Source organism: Silurus meridionalis, chromosome 2, assembly GCF_014805685.1.
Source record: "Silurus meridionalis isolate SWU-2019-XX chromosome 2, ASM1480568v1, whole genome shotgun sequence".
Lineage (NCBI taxonomy): Eukaryota > Metazoa > Chordata > Actinopteri > Siluriformes > Siluridae > Silurus > Silurus meridionalis.
Window position 1 is genome coordinate 10,483,134 of NC_060885.1, and position 24,474 is coordinate 10,507,607.

At 37.2% G+C, this 24,474-nt stretch overlaps 1 protein-coding gene across 1 annotated transcript; it reads right to left on the reverse strand.

Annotated features, from left to right (window-relative positions):
• On the reverse strand, positions 1-22,224 carry oprm1 (opioid receptor, mu 1). The gene is given in 4 exon segments (XM_046838331.1): positions 1-837; positions 840-1,085; positions 2,214-2,581; positions 21,431-22,224. Coding segments are annotated over 4 exon segments (1,155 nt in total). The 5' UTR covers positions 21,688-22,224; the 3' UTR covers positions 1-553.
• Positions 22,225-24,474: the final 2,250 nt, after the last annotated feature.

The following is a 24,474-nucleotide window of genomic DNA, read 5'->3' on the forward strand; positions in this document are numbered from 1 at the left end:
CAATCAAATGGCACATTTTAACAAATATAAAGCACTGATTTTGCTTAGGAAAATATTATTTACAATATTTACAGTATTAAAGAAATTAGAAAAGAAACTATTTCTTTTCAGAAAAGTCATTTTCTGATTGTGCAGTCACAAACAGTAAGAGAAATTGAAGGAAAGCATAAAGGCAATGTTTATTATACAGCCTATGTTGGCCTATAAACCAGAATTGGCCTAATGGACAACATGCGCAAGCAATTCTGAGCTACTGACTTCATTGATTTTTATTGTGTTCATGTAACGATTCCTCTTGGTAAACTATACCTCTAAGAAGCTAAATTCAGCTTGAGTGGTGCACATTCAAACTGTAAAGTCACACTACTTCTATCATATTAAATTTTGTTTTTAAGAATAAATCTAGATTGGTTATGGGAGATTTCCATGACCATCACAGCGGACCGGTAGTTCCATCCACGGCTCAGAGACCTGTGGTGACTTGTGTGAGTTCTGAGTTGATGTCAACACTGGGCTGGCAGCGCAAATCCAGTGATGACATCTCCACTGCTAGTCATACCTGCCGGTTGGTTCGGTCTACTGTGGGACTGGATTGAGCGTCGCGCTGTGGGTTGCGGGTGCGCGTTGAGCGCATCGAGTTCTGCAGGTCCAGCACTGACGGACTGGGTATGCAGAACTCACGAAAACATCGCTTGAAGTTCTCGTCCAGGAAGGCGTAGAGCACTGGGTTGAGACAGCTGTTGGTGTAACCCAAGGCGATGCAGAAGTGCCAGGTGATGGTCTGCAGTAGAGAGTTGGGTATGGTCACCAGGGCCTTGATGATCACAAAGATGTGAATGGGGTCCAACACACGATGAAGACAGCCACTACCACTAACACCATGCGCGTGATGCGTCGCAGGTTGCGGTCCTTCTCCTTGGAGCCAGACAGCATGCGGACACTCTTTAGGCGCAGGATCATCAGGCCGTAGCACACAGTGATAATCAACACAGGCATTATGAAGGCAAAGATGAAAACACAGATCTTTAGCAAGTTCTCCCAGTACCAGGATGGGTGAGGGAACACAAGAGTGCAGTCAACTATGCCTGTTTCAATAAAGGGAAAGAAAAAAGACATGGGACACTGAAACAAGATTAAATACAACATATCTCAAATGTGACAAATTCTAAAATAATAATGGCTCTAAGGCAATTTGTTGGCATGAATTGGGTCCACATTTTAGTTTAGTATATAGCGAATTGAATACCTTAACAACAACTATAACAACATCAATAATTCAATGTTTGTATACTACAAGTCCTGAAGGATATGGACACTTGATCATTAAACTAACTAGGCTTTATACAAGAATTTCAATTGTGGCTGTTGGAATTCTGGAATTGCACAGGTGTCAGGCGAAAAGGCTTTCAGCTGGTGTTCTGATTCATCTCAAAGGTGTTCATTGTGGTTACGGTCAGAGATAAAGTCCACTTATGTTATTGTAAATTAGAAGAATCATGTCTTTACTGAGCTTGCTTTTTTTACAGGGGCATTTACATGGTGGAACAGGTTTGGGCTTCTTAGGTTCAGATACGGGAAATTGTAATACTTCAGCATATAAAGACATTCAGTGTACCATTAACTTTTTGTTTTGGAAAAAAAAACTCATGTAGGTGCTATGGTCAGATGTACAATTTTACAGAACTTCGTCCAAGAGTGGTTTTTATAGCCCATTGGTATGAATTTTATTTAACAAAATGTATAGATTTTTATATTTCCCATTTCACTCTGTCTATTTTGTAGAGTCATGCATGTAATCCTAAAACATTTTTTGTAACACTCAAAAATGTGGAAAAGCTCAAGGGTGATTATGTATGCAATCTTCCCTGAAAGATGACTCAAACTAAATTTCATGCATTCTTATAATTCATACACAGTGACAGCAGGATGAATAAGTTCAATTAGATACTTGGCATATACAGATGTAGTGCTTTAAACTTGCCATTTTTTATACTAAGCTGTCAACTAAAGAGGCAACACTTTCACTATACTCATATCTTTATTCCCAAACATGATCTCAAATAAAAGGGTTTTTATCTCTATTATATTTACTTTATCCACTGCATTCAGTCTATTATTTGGCTTAAATCTAAATCTTCCCCTCATCCGTTAGTAAAAAAAACTAATACATTTACATAAGGTATCTGAATTACATGAGAGTTTAACACACATACCGCTGCTGTGGTAATCGAGTGTAGTGATAGTTGAAGCCATTATCATGACTGGCAGGCCAATAGCAGATGACAGGATCCAGTTGCAGACGTTTACGATCTTGGCATTGCGTGGGGTCCTGAAGTCCAAAGCTTTCACTGGATGGCACACGGCAATGTAGCGGTCTACGCTCATAGTGGTCAACGTAAAGATGCTGGTAAACATGTTGTAATAGTCAATCGACATGATGATTTTGCACAGGATGTCCCCAAAAGGCCAGGTGCCCATGAGATAGTTCACACTTTGGAAGGGGAGGGTACTGGTAGCCAAGGCATCTGCAAGTGCCAGGTTAAAGATGTAGATGTTTGTTGCAGTCTTCATTTTGGTGTATCTGTAGGTGAATAGAATTAGATTGTACAGAAGTGCTGTATTAAATTTCTATTCATTTTTGCCAAAATGTAATTCATGGTAGAAAATGATATAACAGGGAAACACTCTTACAGAATAAATGGTAGTGAAAATAACAATAGAACAGCTGGATTGGAATGATAGATAGAGTAAAGTTATGTAACTAAATGCAAACACAATACTGAACAGGTTTTAACGTTCATAGACTATATGCACAAATATATTTGAATACTTGACTTTATCAGCCAAATGTGGTTCTTTGCCGAAATGGTACCACAAAGTTGGAGGAGGTCTTTAAACCTATTAATGACAATGCCCCTGTGCACAAAGCCAGCCCCATGAAGATATGGTTTATATGGATTGGAGTAAAAGATCTTGAGTGGCCAATTTCTTAGCGCTGGCCTCAATTGAACACCTTTGGGATGAACTGGAACGCTGACTGAACCCCAGGCATATTCACCCTACATCAGTGCTTGACTTTACCAACACCCTTGTGGCTGAATGAGCACAAATCTCAATGGCCACATTTCAAACTCTGTGGAATAAATGTGATATGAGATGTTAAAAGAATTACACAAATTCTATTGCAGGGTTTCCACAAATCTTTGTCCATATAATGTATTTTGAGAAATAGAGTTAGTCAGTTAAAAATTGTCAAACCTATTAGAAATGTTTGCTGTTAGGTACAAACAAATATCCTACAGCTGTGGTCTTCCATTTACTTCATGTCCAAATCTGGTCACTGGTATTGGTATGAATAATTGAAGCACTTGCACTCCTATATGATTTATGCAAATGTTATACATTCATTTAATTCTGGAAGTCATCTGTACCCTTTTTAATAAGGATAGTAATTTGGAAAGCCTCAGATTTAATGCCTATACAGTACTTGAAACTTCTGTAGTTAAATCCCAACCTCTTAATTCATTCTTCTCCCTGACTTACAGAGCTCTCATCATAATTAGGCATCTTCAAATCACCTCGTCTCTCAGGCTTCTCATATATGAACGAATGAAAAATGCAGATAATATTACAGGTCTTTAAAGTAATCTGGAGGCATTGAAACCATGAGAGTTGAAACCTGAGGTGAGGAAGAGCTGTGCATTTTAATAGGACACATTCTATTGTGCATGGAAATGGCCATTTCGGCAGATTCAATTCAGCCGCTTTCGGCGTGCCATAAAAAGTCTCATCTCGTCTCAGATAATAATCGCCCAATTTAAATACTACCAAGTGTACCAGAGGACACAAAGTACACAAAGCTGCTTGTGATTTCCTTTTGTCATTTTATATATGAAAGCCTTTGCAATTTAGAAGGAGTGGCATCTGAAATGCATTTCAAATATTTTCATTTCAAAGGATGGGAAAGGTTTATGCATAAAATTCTCAACTGAAAGATTCTCTAATCAGGAAAGTTATTTGCCGCTTTAAAGAGGACAGTTCTGGACTATCAAAATGAGATTTTAAGTGCTTTCCAGTGTCTATGAAAATAGGTACTTAATGAGAATAATGCATAATTCATAAGCATAGCGCCTGGTTTCTGTGCAGGAAAAATAATTTGCTATCTGAACGCATTTTATGCTAATGAGCTTAGACAGTGAATTGCTCAATGAAGAAGGATGCAATGTGCTTTTATGAACTTATTTATATCAGTAGAATTTGTGAAAAAGCTTTTAAAGCCTATAAAATATACAAAAAGCTAATGATGGATTAGTGAATTTATTTCTGTTTTTAGTTTTTTTTTCCAAGCAGTTAACAAAGTGATAATAAGCCATCCTGGTGCTTAGGCATCCAGTAGAGCTGACCGACCGCATTTCCAGTGGCGATTATTGCAGATTAAACCATTATTTGGAAAAAAGCCGGGGTTTGCCGTTTGAAGCACCAAAATTTGACTCTTGCTGAAGCAGAGATATAATATAACCTTGACTTCATTCCAGGCACACCAGCTGGATGTAAACAAAAATCTGGCTGGTGTGTGTTTCCAACATAACAATGTCTGCAGATGCAGACGCAACTGATGAACGAGCCTACGTTGTTTAGCTGAACGTCACAGATGACATAGCACAGATAGACACCGCGCTGTGTGATGCACACACAGGATTTAGCGCGTGAAGGTCGTTGACATCAAGGTGCTCCAGAGCTGAAGTAAATTTTTTAATTAATTAATTTTCATTTTAATTTGTTAAGATCTAATTCACATAGCCATTCTCACAAGCATTCAAATCCCAGTGGGACACCAAACACCCAACTGTGCTCACTCATCAAAATCAGAAAATAAATTGGAGGGAACATCACCACTATACAAGTATTAAAAGAGAAATATCAATTACCCATTATATCTATAATATCTATGACACTAAAGCTCCTGACTATGCAATGCATTTGCACTTGATAAATAGCTGCATGTTTTTATTATTAATGTATGCACTGAAGAGGATCTAATAGCCATAAAGCAATGATGACAATCCATTATTATTGTAAATGTCAGACAAAAAATACCTTGGATGATTGGATGTATACTTTATGTAAGTTGATATTTTACAGCTTTAACCTCTGTATACACACAGAACTATAAATGTATGCAGATAAAGCACCTGTTAATGAGCTGCTTTTTAAAAATGTCTTATGAATATACCAATGAATTGACAATGCTTTGGAACAATTCAGAAGTGTTTAGCTAAAATATCCATGGGTGACTATGAATAATGTAATGGTTAGCAACAATAATTTAAAACAATATGATTTTCCTATGATATGTAGTGCAAAAGTAGTTATACTAAGTTACTAAATATAGATAGATCACTTTTTTCACCCCAGATGTTTTTCACCTCAGTTAAGGGCCTTCCATAAGAAACCAACAGTGTGTAGTAGTGCTGGGGCGTGATCCCCTTACCTTCTGATCACTAACTCATCCTTAACCACTGAAGTACCACTGTCTTTACTAAACATGAATGACTGAATGTTGTAAAATGCATTGTGCAGCATAGTTTTTCTTTGTCCCACAATCCCTAACTTTTTTTGGTGCATTCTTCAGGAACTCATGCCTAATGCACACTTCTATAAAAATAAAAAAAACAAATTAAATAACATAAAAAAGATGAATAAATAAAATCAAATAAATAAATAAAAAGTCTAATAGTAAAAGGCCACAACATACATTTGCTAAAGAACCTGCTTATTCACTCATTTGCAGTGTAGCACAACTCTGTAATAATGCAGGATATCACCTATTACTGATGGTTAATGATTCCTCCAAATCCTTATTACACCGAATAAATGATTATTTTTTCTCCCCAGGGTTTTGTTTCTAATTGTACCAGTGTCCAAGGATCAATTACTCCACTTGCACTTACTCAGCCTTGTGACTGAACAGAGCTCGAACAGAGCTTCTAATCACCAATATACGGTGTCAATCTTCATGGTTTTTAGATGGTTTCTGGAAACCCATTAAAACAGATTGCTCATGACTGCCATATTAGCTTAGAGCATTCTCATTTGGAAATTTCAGCATCTGTCTTTCACTCGAGCAGCTGCAAACAGATGGTGTTTCGCTGGCATCTTTACTGTATCAGGGCATTAAAAACAATGGGTTCACTACAGCTCAACATTTTATTGTATTTCATTTCATTTTAGCCTCCTTCTCTTTCAAATACTATGACTGCATGGTTTGATTATGTGGAAACTGAAATAGGAAACCATTGTGATGACAGATGAAGCACAAACCAAACCTAGTGATCAGGTGAAGCAGGATTTGTTATCACAGAGATACCGGCTTTCACTTCTATTACAAAACCTCAGGATTAGCTTGTTGCTAGGGAACACCAGAATAGCCTTTGTCTCTTTGGATTCTGTTCATTGATGCATCCTCTTTAAATATATTTGTTTAAAAATTTCAAAAACGGATAACGAAATATATCCGTTGAGGTCACTAGAGACGTCGCACTTCTGTGATGTGCCCTTAAGTTGCACATCGTTTTCACACAATAGCAGCTGAGTGTTGTTCAAGTGAATGACTTTGACAGAAACGTCAGAAATGCTTGTGACTAATCTTGAATAAAAATGCATCTACTGTAACAGAAAAGCAACATTGTTTGAAAAACAACGTCTGTTCCGCTAAGGCGAGTACTTAGTCAACGTGACGCATTTAAAGGCATCACAAACTGCTGCTGGATTCTATGAAACAAAGAAGAAACAAGAGCGAATAAGAAGTGCCACTACAATAGAGTCAAGAGCTTCTATTCTTCAATATGACAGTTGCTCCATTGAATTAAGTCATTAGACCGACTAGAGGAAAAGGATGAGGCCTCTACAATGAGTTAAGACAATGTAATCTGGAGAAGTCGAACAAACATATGTCTAATTTAAGATTATATAATCAACATTTACATGCAGGATGAAAACGGTGGTGTCTGTCTGTGGCTGAATCATTCACAGGTCAATTCCATCTCAGCACTGGGAATCAATACATGAAAGCTTTTCCAGACACTCTATTTGCTTCTGTCTTTCTATGCCAGAGCTTGGAAAATTTTCAGAACAATGCCAGTGGTGGTTGAAGTAAGGTTTGGGGACCTCCAGGCTTTGCCAGAGGGTTGTTTTATTTTAGTTATTTACAATTTTTTTCAATTGGTGGAGATCCCAATCCACAAATATAAAATTGGTTTCTAAAACTGGTTCAATTTCCAAACTCAATAACTCAAAAGCAAGTATGCAGATAAATAATGTAGACCTTGGCCTAATGTGTTCTGTCAGTGGAAAGTTCAGTAATTAAAAAAAAGCTTTAGGGCTGTAATAAAAAGACAGAATAGCAGTGTCCACGTCTGAATAATGGGTGTAATAATTAATTGGATTTTGTTCCTGAAATAAATCTATACTCAGGAGGTGTGCAGTTTATTTAGCAGTTAAAGGGCTGGCTTCAAAATGTTTAATAACCCATGAAACAGTGTCCTGAGGAAGAATAAGACATGAAATCTGTCACCAGCAAATCTATTTTTACTAATGGAAGTTAATACTAACAAAGGACCGATTGGTGTGAAAGCTTATCCAGACACTCGTTGTGCCTATGCCAGAGCTTGGCACTTATTCAAAACAATAGCAATGTGAGAGATCACTAACACCGGCAAATTATAATGATTAAGCTTCTCTATGGCACTTTAGTGTGAGACATTGGTAGGCATTGGAGTCCGAATACAGAGTCTGCTGGTTTAAATATTGTACAGCATTGCGGTTCAGATGATATCGAATTTTGTATTGTGGATTTTTCTCTGTATTGCGGGATTTTGCGGTATATAGGTGGTATATAGGTAGTATTGTTAAAAGTTATTTGAATTATTTCTGCGGTAAAATAAGCATTTTCTAGCCTAAAAAAATTAAGCTTTCAGAAGTAATGCTCTTCTTGGGTATGCAGTACATTTATTTCATCATCATCACGTTCATCCTCATTAGTACTGCACACTTAATTCGTGACGGTTTATAAAGCTTCAAGATATACAGGTATTCTGTATACTGTACTGTATACATATTAGGTTGCCACTTTTTCCCCTATTGTTGAGGGGGTCTGGAACGTAAACCCCTGGAACGTATGTTGTTTTTTTATTGTTCATTCAAACACACACGTCAGATAATATGAACATTTGTGAACATCTCATACATAGAATAGTTGAGGTAAAATACCTTGACACTGAAGTGAAAAAAATGTTTTGATTCAAAATCAGTATCAGAATCGGCTTTATTCGCCAAGTATGCCTGAGCATAGAAGGAATTTTTTTCTGTTTCAGAGAAAACCAACAGTGCACACAGGTACTGCACAGCCTTATTGTACTGAACAAGACATATACATACTAATACAAACATAACTACAACACCACTGAATGATTAAGACATTACACAGAGAAGACAGAGCACATTGGCTGACAGAAAGTGAAATAATAGTGCAGTGATTGTCCAGTTGGATTAATTAAGTAATACGCATATGGGTAAGACATAGTCTAATACAAACATGATTACACGTAACACAACTAAAACACAATTAAAGTTGACCAGGAATAACAGAGGTACATATTAGTCATGACGGAAAGGTTGTTTAAAGAACAAAAAAAAGATACTGCATGCAAATATTTAAGACCAAAGTACATGAAATAAAGGAAGTTCATCATAAAAAACTCCATATAGTCCATAGGACAGTGTAGATTTGGGTTAAGAGAGGGTCTTATATTGCTATGCCCTGACTTTTCCATCTTTCATTTGATTTAAGCTGAACAGTCAATTAATCCAATTTTTCTGGCACATTGTTTTAAAACAGTAGGCAGTCTGCTAAAATAAATGAACTTTGGGAAGGATAATTACAGTTCATGCTTAGCATGAATAAAATAAGAGGTGAGGGCTTGGGGCATCATACTTTACAATACAAACAATGATGAATAATTTCTAGGCCATGGTCAATGCCCTGAGTCTGCAGCACAGTGGAATCGTAACTGTAGCATTTATATATTTATATAGCATTAATATTACTACATTGAAATCCACTTTGCATGTCATGTTATGCTAGGTAATATGACAATCTATTATCAGTATTGTGACAAATGAAATACAATTTTTCTGATATATTAGGAATATCATAAGTTTACAATTTACTTAATAACTGCAAAATTGCTTAATCTTGAGTTTTTACTTCAATTTTAAAAATGTATCTTTTGTCTTGATTTCACCCTAAACATTTTTTTTCTTTAGTCATATTAATAAAAATAATAAATTTGAGCACTAAATAAAGAATTGGTGTTTAATAAACGACCACATTAGTAATATGTATCTTGTATTGTGTGAAATATGAGATTTAATATATGAGTATTTTTTATTATAAATACTCATAAATTCTGCCATACTGTCATCTCAGTACTGTCAAACTAACAGGATCTCAAGTGCAAGTTTGTAAGACTACTCACAAACCAACTAGTTTTTACATTTCAGATTTGTATAAAAAGCTCAGGATGAGGTGAGTGACAGTGGGTATAGTTTTGGATTAGATTGGATTCGGAGTGGATTTAGGCATCATTCCTACCAAATTGGTGTTAAACATTGATGGAACCCATTTGCCATACATTTTGTTATGGCACATTGCCAGTGAAGTAAAGGCCATACACACACACGCACACACACACACACACACGCTTTTTGTAGTTGCCACATTACCATGTCAACATGTTCACATCAGTGACCACCCATTGATGTGTGTAGTCTATCGAGACAAACTTCCTTTCCCTGAAATTTCAGTTAATGTCACGGATGGAACATTGATTAGTAATAAAACACAGATTTTCCTTATTTATCTATATTTTATTGAGCACTAAACACACTTGCAAATGGATTAACATTTATGGCTGTGCCATTAAGGCACATTAAATCTGCATCATAGCCTCATGCTATGAAGATTAAGGGATCTAAATATATACTCTTTAACCTTTAAAATCTGCTTAATTAAAATACAAATATTACAGTAAATTCAAGCAATGCGCCAGAGTGATTCATGCAATTGTTTCTCGATCTGTATTTCGTTGTAAGTAATGAGTCATAAGTAAATCATGCTTCAGGTTAATTCATCTAGATTAAGGCAAAAAGTGTACAAGGTACTTGGCATGACCTTGAATCTAACATATAGTGCAATTTAAATAGTTCATCGTGCATTCCTGGTCATCATAAACTAAATATGTTGCTCTCCTGTGGCGCGATCCAGATGTTATATCCTGCTGATTAGGAAGGGTGAAAACAGAACCGGAGCCTAGTAGAAACTACAACACTCTGCATACACACACACTTTTATTAAATGTTTTTTCTAATGATAATGCTTAAAAGACTCATTGACTTAGTGGTGAATTATCATTATTATGCTTTGATATATTGTTGATTATTTTAGACAAGGAAAATGATTCCAAAAAACATGAATTATGTTATTTTGTCATTTTTAAATGGAGGCCAGTTTCTCCGACTGGTGCAGAAATAATCGGTTTATAATTGTGGAAGTGCACCTGAAATGGATTTCACACCTAATCAGGCAAAACAAGATGAAAATGTCAAGAGTTGCCTATTTATTTCTGCAATTAGAATTTTATATTCATAGTTTTCTCTGAATCATTGTGACAGCATGACCAGGGATTACATAAGAGTAGAATTATCCTATTGTCGATTTCCATGCCCCCTCTAACTATCTTTAAAAGTGGGAGTGGAAGTAAAATATGTTACTGTCATTCTGTGAACCGTATACTGCCTTGCTAATTAGAACCTGCACCAGCTCTGTGTAAAAGGATCTAAGAAATGACTGATGCATAATGCTGATATTTAGGCTCAGCGTACATGTGCTCAATAATAACAGCTGTTGCATCTAACAATTCTGTTAACCACATGACCAGCACCATGCAACATAAAATAATTTCAACACAAATGTAGAGGTCAAGTCAATTGCCGGTCAGAGCACAATACAAAAAAAACTTGCTGTAGGTTATCTATTGTGAATTGACCAACAAGGCTAAGCTCCCTTTTTTATTATTATTATTATTTGGAATCAAAACTGATTTGCTGTTAGCAAATGTCTAATTTTGTTTTTGCTGTTTCGTCAGACCAAGCACAAGATCATCATTCATGGTTGACAGTAAAATACATAGAAAGGAATAAAGTAGCAGTAAAGTACAATGCTGAGGTTGATTTCTTTCTAAACCAAACTGTAGATTTGCACAGTATATGTCATAAAATCTTACAGTCTAATTATTTCATCGATTACACTAAGTGAAATGCCTCCCAGATTGCATGTGGCTTGGGGCTACCCTATTCAAATAAGCTTTACTTACACTTCCATAACAGGACATTAGAAGATAGCAGCCACAGATATGCTGAATTTACTAAAGGTGGATTGTATAGTTTTTCCTGCTCAAACAAAAGGTCTTGGTGGGAATACTAAAAGTACACATAAAGTCCAAGTGTCCAGGCAATGTATAATTTAAAAGGACAGAGTTATATTTATATTAAGTTTGCGTACCAGTGTAGATTTCCTCATTGCTAGAGACTCAAAGCACTTTTGTACGTCGCTCTGGATAAGGGCGTCTGCTAAATGCCACAATTGTAAAATCTAAATGTAAATTCTTTTTAATGCATATTTTATATTGTACTCATATGCACAGTTAACATTGTTTATTATTTGGAATAAACACAGCACGGACACAGTAAAGCATTACAAATCTGGGGAAAAACGTTGGCAGAGTGTAGTTAGTTTGACCAAGATCACTCATATTAAGCCACTGAGACCTTGTGATATATTGCATTGCTCAAGTCTTTTAGTTTTGCTGTCAGGCAGTTAAAATAAAATTTATTGTATCATCCTGATCTAAGATTGTCACCTTGTACCTAAATCTGCACCGACATACAGAGGGAAAAATCTCAACAAAGCAATTGAGCAAAACAAAGAGCTGGAATTAGGCAGGAGAAATAAGTAGCAAATGCGACTAATTCATCTAATTTAAGTAATTAATAATTAAAGTAAACATTAGCATTACCTGGAAGAAAAGACTATATAGAGCAATAGGAAAAGAAAAAAAAAAGTTTGGTCAACCGATTGGGTCACTGGCAGGGTAAATACACTATACGTTAGTTGTGTGAATTAAAATCACATAAATCAAATTCACAGTATACATTTTCCCCATTCACATGTATTATAAATCATTTTAGGACAGAAAAAAATGAAATTTCCTACAAGCACAGTATTTCCTTTATCATATTTTTATAGTATCTTCCTTACATTTCAAATTAGCCAAATAATGTTGTCTGTCTGTCTAAAAATGCATGCACCTTCCATATTATGTACTCTACCCAAGAACTTAGTTATATTACTTCTGTGGATTAGGTAAATGGCAGACATTACTGATGACATAACTCAAGGTGACATAATGATCTACGTCTGTTTTTCAGAAAGGCCTCATAATATCATTAAATAAAGCTCCCTGTGTCCAGTTTGAAAGCAATTCATACGACAAGTCAGACGTCAGCACCAGGATAAGAAAGCTTTAGAAAAGCTAAACTAAAGTCCTAAAACAAAAACCTTTGGCAAAGCTTAAGAAATGTGCAAAAGTTAAAACATTTTATTCAGTAATGTATTGTTGTTGAGCTTCTAAAAAAAAAAAAAAAAGAAAGCACAGTAAAACCTGTCTGTTCAGGTATCATAAAGTCTATGGATAATAACGAGAGTGGAAGTCTATGTTCATTAAAAAACTGTGAAAACATCATTAATGATGCTTAAGCTGAAAAATACTGCCCCAAACAATGCATTAGACCCCAAGAGCATTGAGATTTATAACTTCGCTCTTGCTGAGCTAACTGCTAAAAGTATGTCTTGTTAAACAAAATAAATGCACACTCAGCAAAAATACACAGAAGCAGCTTATTGTATTAGTAAACAAACTCTCAAAGGATATAGTTTGTCAGAAAAAGAAGGATTACTTGTTCTCTTTCTTTCCTGGCTGCGATGCTATCTGGACCAAAGTACCACGACCTCCTCATCTTTATTCTTATACTTTGATTTATTATTTAGATAAAACCTTAATCTTTAAAACAAAGAACATTACTTTCACATAATTACATACACTATACTATCGGTTACAGTGGGTCAGTGGTATTTACACAGCAGCCATAAAACCTTTATGAGTCAATGTCCTCAAAACAACCTTCTGGCTTTTACACGCTGCCCATTCAATTTTATTCAAGCTTTATATTTTGGCAGCAAATCCATAACCTTATGGTCCAATTTCAAACATATCAATCTGAACATATCAAAAAGCCCTGATCCAGAACTTGGGCATTAAACAGCTAAAATCCTGCTGCAGTTTGTTGGAAGATCACCAAGTACTGCAACACTTGCTATTAACACTGGAGAAGTGGAGGAGTTGAATATTAGTTCATTACTACTAATAAGACTGCAGTTATAACCTTTTGTGCTACCCTGCAATTATTACCAATTATGCACAGTACATGCAAGTTTTCACTACATCTGTATCTACTATTATTAATAACCCCACTGAGCTCTTTTTCAACCAAATGTTCACAAAACACCCATTCTATCTGTGAAATTTGCTAGTTGTGAATGGAGCCTACACTTCATTAAACTTAATGATTAAGGTATCTGCCAGGGACTCTGCCACCTGGACTACCAGCTGGGCTTGAAAGTTTCTTTGGATAGAAGTGTCAGGCAAATGGAGAAATGAAAATGAAACACGAGACTACAGTCAAATTTCCAAGCTAAAATGACACAAATCAAATTTTTGGCCTTAAAATAAGATTCCTTTTCTTTGATAATTTTTTTCTGTGAGTTTCATACATTTCCCCAGACTGGACTGATAACTGGTCTTGCAAAATGATTGATCCGATAGCACAAGAATATCAAAGATGTCATCATCATCAGCAACAAAGCAATATTACATTGCTGGGCAGCTCCAGCAATGAATATACTCAGTGGAAGCTTGGTGACACTGGTGAGGTTTTTTTTTTTTTACATACAAAACAAAAGGAATCCACCAAACACGAGATGATTTAAAATCATTGGCCAAGAAATTACAACTTCATCAAAGTAAAGACATATATATATATATATATATATATATATATATATATATATATATATATATATATGGATCACATATAGTGGATATGAACACCAGATGTAAAACAGATCCAAGCTGAGCAAAAGAAAAGCTTGTAAAGGGATCATATCTTATTAGCTTAACTTCTCATACAATACTTCTTTGAACCCTTGACCTCAAGCATCACACGCTGTCTTATGCTCTTTTTCTGATTTAAATAATCACTTGGCAATCAGGATTCAAAAGCTCCAGCCTGGATTTGGAGTAACACCAGCAGTTTCCTTGTGCATACAAGTGGGATGTGTCTCACGTTAGTCACCGGCTTTCCATCGGAAAAGAAAGAGTCGTGCAACTCATATTTGTTGCTGGTAATGCTGAAGCTACAATTGACAGAACAATCAATATCAAATGGAAAGGGACATTAAATTCATTGTCAAAAACAAACATCCTTTAAAAATGAAGCACTTAGTCAGCAAAAAAATCTGCAATAAAATAAATTGAAAGAAACACACAGGAAGACCTACAGCCCTCCAAATCTCATCTGTAAGCCCCATTTATAAAGGAATCCCATTAAAGTCACATTAAAAATTGTCCTGTATCGTTCTACCAAACACACTCATGGCTTGAAAATGCTCTGTGGCTTGAACACATATGGCTTGAGCACTGGTGCTATATTCATTGCATGGTTTCTCTTCATCCCTTCATTACTGTAGAAAGCATGGCCTGATGTCTGATGGAGGAGGGGACACTGGGTGCAAAAGAGCCAGCTCTCCCAGCTTCTCCATGACAACAAAGAGCTCAGGCACTATTAGAATTCTCTTCAGTTTCCCTTTCTGCACACTACAAATTGATTTTCCAAATGCTTGTGCAGACCCACTCATATCTGTGATGTGAAAAGGGTCCCCCTGAACACCAGATGTTGATTTGTGGGGGCTAAAAGCTATGAGACGCTAAACACAATTATCCACTGCAGAGGTTGGCACTGACAACTGATAGGAATTTCTGAATGCTTGTGCAATAACTTTCGATTTTCAGAGTATTGAGCTGAAAGGGGTAATTGCTGTCTGAATAATTAATGGTGTGTAATAGGCATAATACAACCTCACTTATAGCTTCTTGTGATTAATGTGACTGATGTATGCCAGTGGATAACTTTCTAAAAAATGTAACAGTAATCCTAAAAGGGGGGCTTCCCTAATTGTGGTGCTATTTAGGTCTTGTAAATGCGACTTCATTTTCACAAAGACAGTTTTTGACACTGAATTTAAGTAAACATTGATTATACCATTCAGAACCAATCTCTAATCTGCCACAGGCAACATTCTCGTTTTATTTATGTTTTTTTTTACAAGGTTTTTTTTGCTGGAAATGGCTGCAAAATGCTTTTAATGAGAAAAACAATTTCAGTGTTTTTAGAACATACAGTTAGCATTTTAACAAAAAAGGATTAACTAGCATACATGCTATTGCTATTATCAGAATGATATTAAGGACATTTTAATGATTTGCTCAGAATAATCATTTTTAATCTTTTAAATACTTTTGATCTATTATTTAGATAACAGGCTTGTACTTTCAAGATGACATCTTTATTTATTGTTATATATCACTGATAATAAAGATAAACGAGGAAAAGTGGGAGGCCGAGGAAGAGGTTTATGGATGTGGTGAGAGAAGTAGGTGTAGAGGACAGAGTGCTATAGTGATGGATGATCCTAAAAAATGCTTATTTATGATCAGCTGAAACTTCCGTTTAAACTTTTGTCTTAGTTCACAGGGGTAAATGTATTCATGAAACAATGTTAGGTCACTGATGTTGGACACTAAAACCAACCTATAATGTATGATTCATGGATTATTAAAGCAGCGTTTTATTACATTAGAAGATAAAGTGTAGTTATAATGGTATAAGTGCTGAACAAGTTTTTATATAATGTTTATAATTATTAGCTGCACCTAGGTTGTTGTGAAGCACACTTTACTCAGAAACCAAATGTTGTTTACCTCTGACTTTGCAAAATACTACATACTATAAAATAGCTGTAAATGTAATGCCAGTAAAACAAATGCCACTGACAACGAAACTCAACCATAATATTTCTCACTAACCAAATAAAAAAGTGCACATTTATTATGTCCTTAAGTAATAATAATCCTCTTTAATGACGCTTATTTCCTTGACTTGGAGCTTCATTGTCAGAAGCGAGTTATCTCACATACAAAGATTTGGCCAGATATTGGCAAGAAAATTAAATTTACTAACCCGTTATTTTCATCATTAAAACATACCTTTTTAGCTTCTTTGTTCTTCAATATATTGCTTGCTGAATGTTTGAATGTTTGGATTATTACTGTAGGATGAGAAAAGCAGAGTGTTGAGGAAATAACCTTCGAGATTCACAACAGCAGGAATCCAGCACAGCACCATTACACGAAAAAAAACATTGCCTTGAAATGGCCCTGTATTGGCCGTGCATATTTACCTGGCCCCTTAGGTCTATTTAAAAGGCATATAATAAAGGCCAGTAAACCTGCATCGCCCTGCAATTAAATCATTAATAATCACAGGTGGCTTGCAGCTGCAGGCTGAGTTGCTGCTGCACAAAATGCTTTTCCTTTTAAAATTTTTTTGAGATGCCTTCACATAGCAAGAATCTGTTTACATACAGTATCTCGATTGCTGCTGTTGCTGTTTTGCTCAACATTTCGTGTTTATGTTTATAACGACATTTTTGTTTAGTCCTCTTTTTTTTGCACATTGTACTGTATCACATATACATTATGTATACTGGTTTTGTGTATCTGTCCTATAAAGTCTTGTATTGTCTTTTGTCTTGCACTGTTTGCACTAGGTTGCACACTATGCACTTTATGTGGCTAGGACAATTTTCTTTACTTCCTAGCTCTGGGTTCTGTTATGTCGCTCTATGTTGGGTGATGTAACTCTATGTTGTTTAATGTAGCACCAGGGTTCTGGAAAAATGTTGTCTCATTTGAAAATGAAATGACAAGAAAAGCCATATTTTTTGTAGAATACTGAACTGGTCAACAGTTTACTATTCATAACCATGGTTGTTGCCAAAAAATTTTAAAGAACTGTCTTCAGCATTCGGTAAACACATAAGTCACTCTGAATGATTCAGCAGTTCTGGGGAAATGTTGTATTATCCCTTAATAAATGCTCATAAAATCCTGACATATGATAAAAAGCCTATTTCCTACTGAATGTCTTAGCTGACCTTTATCAGATTAACCTGTCATCATAAATTTCAGGCTTGACCTATGTTTGCTATTTAGACAGCATAGCTAGATTTCCTGGCCAAAAACAGTCAGGGTGCCTCAACCAAATGTGCTGTAAAAAAGAAGCATTTAGAGAGAAAGCAAATGTAGTTCATCATGTGCTATAAAGATGTGTGTTTAAGATAAGGTCACTGATCGGTAGCTTGACCAGTATGGCTCTGGACAATGAGACTGGGATACTGTAATATGTGAATTAGTATCAGCAGCAAAAACATGATAAAATTCAAGACATCTACAAGTTTAAAACTAATTTCAGTTTTGTGTGCCACAGAGTACAACAGCATCGCAGGTTGCATCAGCTGAAGTGTTTTCATAACCTTTGAATCAATGTAGTGATCCCATGATAAATTAGAGATAACACTTTTTTTTTTTTATTCATTATGAATCCAGGGGCTGGAGAGTATCCTGGGTACACTTGGTATGAGGTGGGAATACACTTTGAATTGGAAGCCAGTCAATTACAAGCCATGCACACACACATACACACTCACATACTTATTTACATTAGGGTGCAGCCAGTACACAGGTTTTGACAGATGGGAGAATACACAGGGTACACAGAGGACATACACAAAGAACATGAGAAATTCGTGGCTGATGGTAACCCAGGGCCAGGATCAAACTGGGGACCCGGGAGCAATGAGGAAACAGTAACTGCTGTACCACCCTGCATCATTTATTTCTGTGTTTAGTCAGTGGCTGGTATGGTCTCTTTCTAACATCACAAGCTGTCACATAGACATCATGAATTTATATTTACAACCCTGCAAGAACACTTTTTTTTGGTCTTTCGTTTAAGGCACACAACCCAAACGTCTTAACAAAAACAATCAGCCAGCTGTATTTACACGTCACTACTCACTGCTAATTAATGTATAACATTAGGGAAAGTCAGTGAACAATGCAAAAGTTCATTGAACTGCACTGAATGGTTCTCAGTATAATGGAGCATCACCGAATACCACTGAACACTTGTGTAAATATCGATCCTGAACAGCTTTGAGAATAACAACATTGTGCAGTCATCCTCTTTTACATGAGGATCTACCTTTTCTTTTGATGTCGCAAAAGAAACCTCTTTGTTGTATAGTTCCACAAAGGACCTTTAGAGGTTCCCCTTAAGCCAACAATCCCTTTAAACCTTCTAGAGTTTCTTTTAGACATACTGAACATCACTGAATACTGTTTACCTGTAAACCTGGACACAAATGTAAATGATGTATGTACATCCAGTTAGATAAAGTATTAAGGGTTTGAAGCTCAAGGATATAACATGCCTACAGACACACTTCACTCTGTGTGGACATACAAATTACCGTAATTTCCGGACTATAAAGCGCACCCACTGAATTTTACAAATATTTTTATTTTGAACATAAATAAGGCGCACCTGTCTATAAGCCGCAGGTGTCTACACTGAAACTAATAAACTTTACACAGGCTTTAACGAAAGACATGTTACACACGGTGTAACAGGTGAAATATGTTGCGCTTCCTTTAAGACCAGAGCGGTATTTTGGGAAAAGCCTGGCACTGCATTTTTCCGCTATTACTGCATGTGTGCAAGACCGAGGAATATGTCCTTATTATTTTCTGATGCTCATTTCTAAGTTTCTTTGACTAACCCGTAACGCTGTTGCCAAGAAAAATAAAATAGCATGAGTTTTGGAAACCTGTCTGTGCTTAAATGATTTCTTTTGCAACTGGAGTTAGTGAGCTCTCCCTTCACCCAGACTCAACACGTTACAACGGCTTGTATCTAAACAGTCTTCCTCCTTCCTTTCACAACTATTTCTCTCAAGAGTTTATCTTTTGGCATCATCCTGCGTTTAAAAAAGTGCAGCTTAGAACACAGGTGAGGTGCGTTTTTTCGTTTCGGTTCGAAAATTTCATTGTTCTAATGTTATGGAGTTCATTTTTTTGGCTTGAAGTTTGTGAAACCGGGTAAAACCCACGAAAAATTCATAAATAACCCGCTTCGTTGTTTAAGCCGCGTTCAAAACGTGGGAAAAAAGTAGCGGCTTATAGTCCCAGTTTATGCCCCCAGTTTATTGTGGAATTGCATTTGCCACATAACTCATTTATTTAGCTGATTTTCCTGGTCTCTAGAGTAAAAAAGGATAGACCAAAAAACTTATAGGGAATTGTTTTTATCGAGCATTGTTGAAATAATAAAATGTATTAATAAAAGTATAACTATTAATTGTAAAATGAAGTAAAATGTTAATACAGTACAGCACTGTATACATTAAAGACCTTTTTTTTTCAGGGTGGCGTCTGTTTATCGCGGTTTCTCGTTTTTAAAACGGGGGAAAAACTGTATTCATCCTTAATTTAAAGTTTTAAGATGTCTCAAATATGTCTCTATAGGCTTTGCACTTTTTGATTTTGGCATGTTTTTCTGTTCTGCAATGCAAATTTTGCATTGTTGGATGAAGAATTCTGGAAGACAGCAATTTTCAACAAATTACCAATTGGATTTAAGTCTGGGCTTTGACTTGACAATTTGGCCTGTGCTGTGGCTCTTTGGCCTGGTGGAATATATATTTTCAGCCTAAATGCAAATGTCTGTCTGACTGGAACAGGTTCTCCCCAACATTTATATTTCCTATGGGAACAAGCTATTCTTGGAATGAAGCTACCACCATACTGTATGTCTCCTGAGTATGTGGCTTTATTTGTTTTGTGCCAAACATTGAGATGATCCACTCTTGTCTCATCAGAACATACATTCTTCTTATTTCGTCTCAACATGGAAGTGGCTTCCTTCTGGCCATTTTTCATACATGCCAGATCTGCAATGAGCTGATTATATTGTTGAGGTGTGCACATGTTCTACAGCCAGTGAGCTCTGTAAATCCTTTCAATGAACTCTTGGACACCTCTCAGAAAATTGCTCCTCTTGCCTGCGCACTCAATTAAACTTGATCCAGGTAGTGTCTGTGTTGTGCAATACATTTTCTCCACTTTGTTATAATGGATTTCACATTACTGCTAAGAAGGTTAAAAGCATTTCCAATGTTTGAGCAGCCATCTTTTCCTCCTAACAATTTAATCTCATATTTTTTTTTAGCCTTTACTCCGTCTCGATGACTGCAGAATTGATCTGATATTTACTTTGAACTGTGACACCTCTCAAAGTCTGAGACCTTTTTTAAAGCATATCATTGGAAGTGAATTTCTGAAATGATCAGAGATCTACCCTGTTCAACATGATTACTCTTAATACAATTATAATTTATATTGACATTAGAGGGTATACTTATGAATTATACAGCCATCTACTTCAGTAGAGAATTATTTCGGTGAAAACTTCATTTTATTATCAATTTAATTTGTCAGAAGAAAATCAGAGAAAAATCAGTGGGGTACACTATGTACCAAAGACATACCTTTTAAAGCACAACTTCACAGACTGAGCTTTGTATTTTTGTTTTTCCTTGAGAGTGTACTTTACACTGTATATCAATAAACATCTTTTAACCGTCCGTGAAATCATATATGAGGTTCTGAAAATCACTAAAATGTCAGGCACCTTTTAATTCTCAGCAGTGGAATCAATAAATTGAGCAGCGCCTCTTACTAATGCACCTTAAATCAGTTTAAAAATCTTAATTGCTCTTGATTAACTTAATTAATTCCCCGTTTTCTAAGTGTGTGACCAAATGTGAAGCTGTAAAGTAGAATCTCAGAAGTCAGAGTACCAGTTTATACAGTTGACTGAAATGCCTTTACAATAAAAGTATGCAAATAAAAAAATGCATATAAATATGTGTGTGTGTGTGTGTGTGTGTGTGTGTGTGTGTGTGTGTGTGATAGTTTGTTGTCTAGTTTGTTGGTTTGTTTTTGTGGGATGGGGGTGTCATGGTCAGGAAAGTGCTACTGACCTGAGGCAAAAGCGCCATCCAGGCAGGTCTTACCTGATGATTACATACATGACGAGCACGTTGCCCACCAGCCCCACCACACACACGATGGAGTAAAGCGCGGTGATGACGATGGCGATGATGACAGGGGTCGATCCTTTGTTCACGTCGGCGGGTCGCTCACACGTGCTGTTCTCCAGCGCGCTCCCGTTCCAGCCACCACCGGAGCTCAGGTTGGGGCAGAGGGCGCTGATGTTGGGTTGATGGGAGAAATGATGGAGAGGCGCTGAGACGTTCACCAAGCCCTCCATGGCTCTCGGTTCGAGTTGCGTTGCGTACAAGACGCGCTCCCTTCCTCTCTCTCTCTCTCTCTCTCTCTTTCCTCTATCGACACCTGTTCCGTTCAACGCGCCGCTCAGAGCGCGCTCGAGCGTCCGTGCTGTTCCGACGAGCTAAAACGCGCGCGAGCCCGGTGCGCGCACACACACACACACACACACCGCGGTGTCCCGCTTTATCCGATCAGTTAAGCCGTGAGCCGACGTCCTGTTTCTGTAACACGGACATTCAAAATGGATAGGGGGGCTTTCTCTTTCTCATTTTTATCCGGAGAAATGACGTCACGCGCCAAAGGCACGTGACCCGCGGCTCCGACTTTTTGAAGATGCAGCGTGAGAAGCGCGCTGGAGACGAAGCGCGAGCGCGGAGCGGGCCGAAAGCCCTCCGGTCGAACGGTTTGTCTGTGCCGTGTCCAGGCTGTAAAACCTGGTGGTAAAATCGAATGTGGTTTGGTGCAGAAAAAAGAAAAAAAAGAATATATATATATACACACACTGAAAAAATTATAAACGCAACAGTGTTGTTTTTGCCCCCATTTTTCATGAGCTGAACTTAAAGATGTAAGACTACTTTTTCTATGTACACAAAATGTCTATTTCTCTCAAATATGTTAACAAATCTGTCTAAATCTGTTAGTGAGCACGTCTCCTCTGCCGAGAGAATCCATCCACCTCACAGGTGTGGCAGATCAAGATGCTGATTAGACAGCATGATTATTGCACAGGTGTGCTTTAGGCTGCCACAATAAAATTCCATTCTAAAATGTGCAGTTTTACTGTATTGGGGGTCCGAAACCAGTCAGTATCTGGTCTGACCACCATTTGCCTCACACAGTGCAGCACATCTCCTTCGTATAGAGTTGATCAGGTTGTTGATTGTGGCCTGTGGAATGTTGGTCCACTCCTCTTCAATGGCTGTGTGAAGTTGCTGGATATTGGCAGGAACTGGAACACGCTGTTGTATACGCCGATCCAGAGTATCATAAACATGCTCAATGGCCATGCAAGAACTGGGATGTTTTCAGCTTCCAGGAATTGTGTACAGATCCTTGCAACATGGGTCTATGCATTATCATGCTGCCACATGTGGTGATGGTCGTGGATGAATAGCAAATCAGTGGGGCTCAGGATCTCGTCACATGTATCTCTGTGCATACAAAATGCCCTTTGGTTCAAAATGCCCAGAGATACCGTGACGAGATCCTGAGGCCCATTGTTGATTGTGTTTGTTGTCCATAACATACACCTGCCCATACCATAACCCCAGCACCACCATGGGCCACTCGATCCACAACGTTGACATCAGCAAACCGCTCCCACACACTACGCCATCCATGCTGTCTGCCATCTGCCCTGTACAGTAAAAAACGAGATTCATTGGTGAACAGAACACCTCTCCAAAGTGCCAGACGCCATCGATTGTGAGAATTTGAACACTCAAATTGGATACAATGACAAACTGTAGTCAGGTTGAGACCCTGATGAGGACGACGAGCATGCGGATGAGTTTCCCTGAGACGGATTCTGACAGTTTGCTGGATGTGGAGGTCCTTGGATGGTGTGGTTTGCGGATGGAGACCGGTAGGATGTACTGCCGAAATCTCTGAAATGCTTTTGGAGACGGCTTATGAAAGAGAAATGAACATTGAATTCACAGACACCAGCTCTGGTGGACATTCCTGCAGTCAGCATGCCAATTGCACGCTTCCTCAAAACTTGTGACATCTGTGCATTGTGCTGTGTGATAAAACTGCACATTTTAGAGTGGCCTTGTATTGTGGCAGCCTAAAGCACACCTGTGCAATAATCATGCTGTCTAATCAGCATCTTGATATGCCACACCTGTGAGGTGGATGGATTCTCTCGGCAGAGGAGACGTGCTCACTAACACAGATTTAGACAGATTTGTGAACAAAAATTGAAAGAAATAGTCCTTTTGTGTACATAGAAAAAGTCTTAGATCTTTGAGTTCAGCTCATGAAAAATGGGGGCAAAAACAAGTGTTGAGTTTATTATTTTGTTCAGTGTATATATTAGTTTTTTTTGCAGAATACAACAATGAATTTAAAAAGGCAGCTCTAAACCATATGAACCAATAACTCTTCACATCATTAACACATAACAGATTTTATATAGGATCAGAATTGTAGCCCCGGTGCTTCTTTTAATTATAGTGATATCATAGCTTGGTCAAAACAGACAAAATGTCAGCAGACATTTAATGCATGAAATTGCTTGAGCTGGTGCTAATGAGTAATTAATCGGTACGCTAATTAATGTGTCTACATTCTTTAAGAAAGTCTGACACAGCAGGGTGATATAACTACTACAACTTATACAGAAGCTGAAAACATGCTGTGATTTCTTAAACCTGGTACACATAAGCGATGCAAACAAATCTCCTTCCCATACAATACCAACAAACCAAAAGAGTTTTTGCTATCACAAATTGCTTGGATGTTTAATGTGATTTTATAATACAATTAACAGAGTCCCATGTTATACAGACCCTGCCACTCCACCAGTAATTGATTTTGATAATCGGTGCCTAATGCAAGGCTCCATGACCTTATTTTCCTTGGAAATGTTAAAAAGATTGGATTATGGTCTAAAAATATGTTAAGTAATTTCCAAGCATTCTGGTCCTTGGGGTAAAGCCATTTGCAGGTTGTGAGATCTGTCATTCAGTAAGTGGTGTGAAAGTGCTGTAGCAATCCCCACTTTTGCAGAAATAACTGGAGTACGACTAAGCTGGCTGAC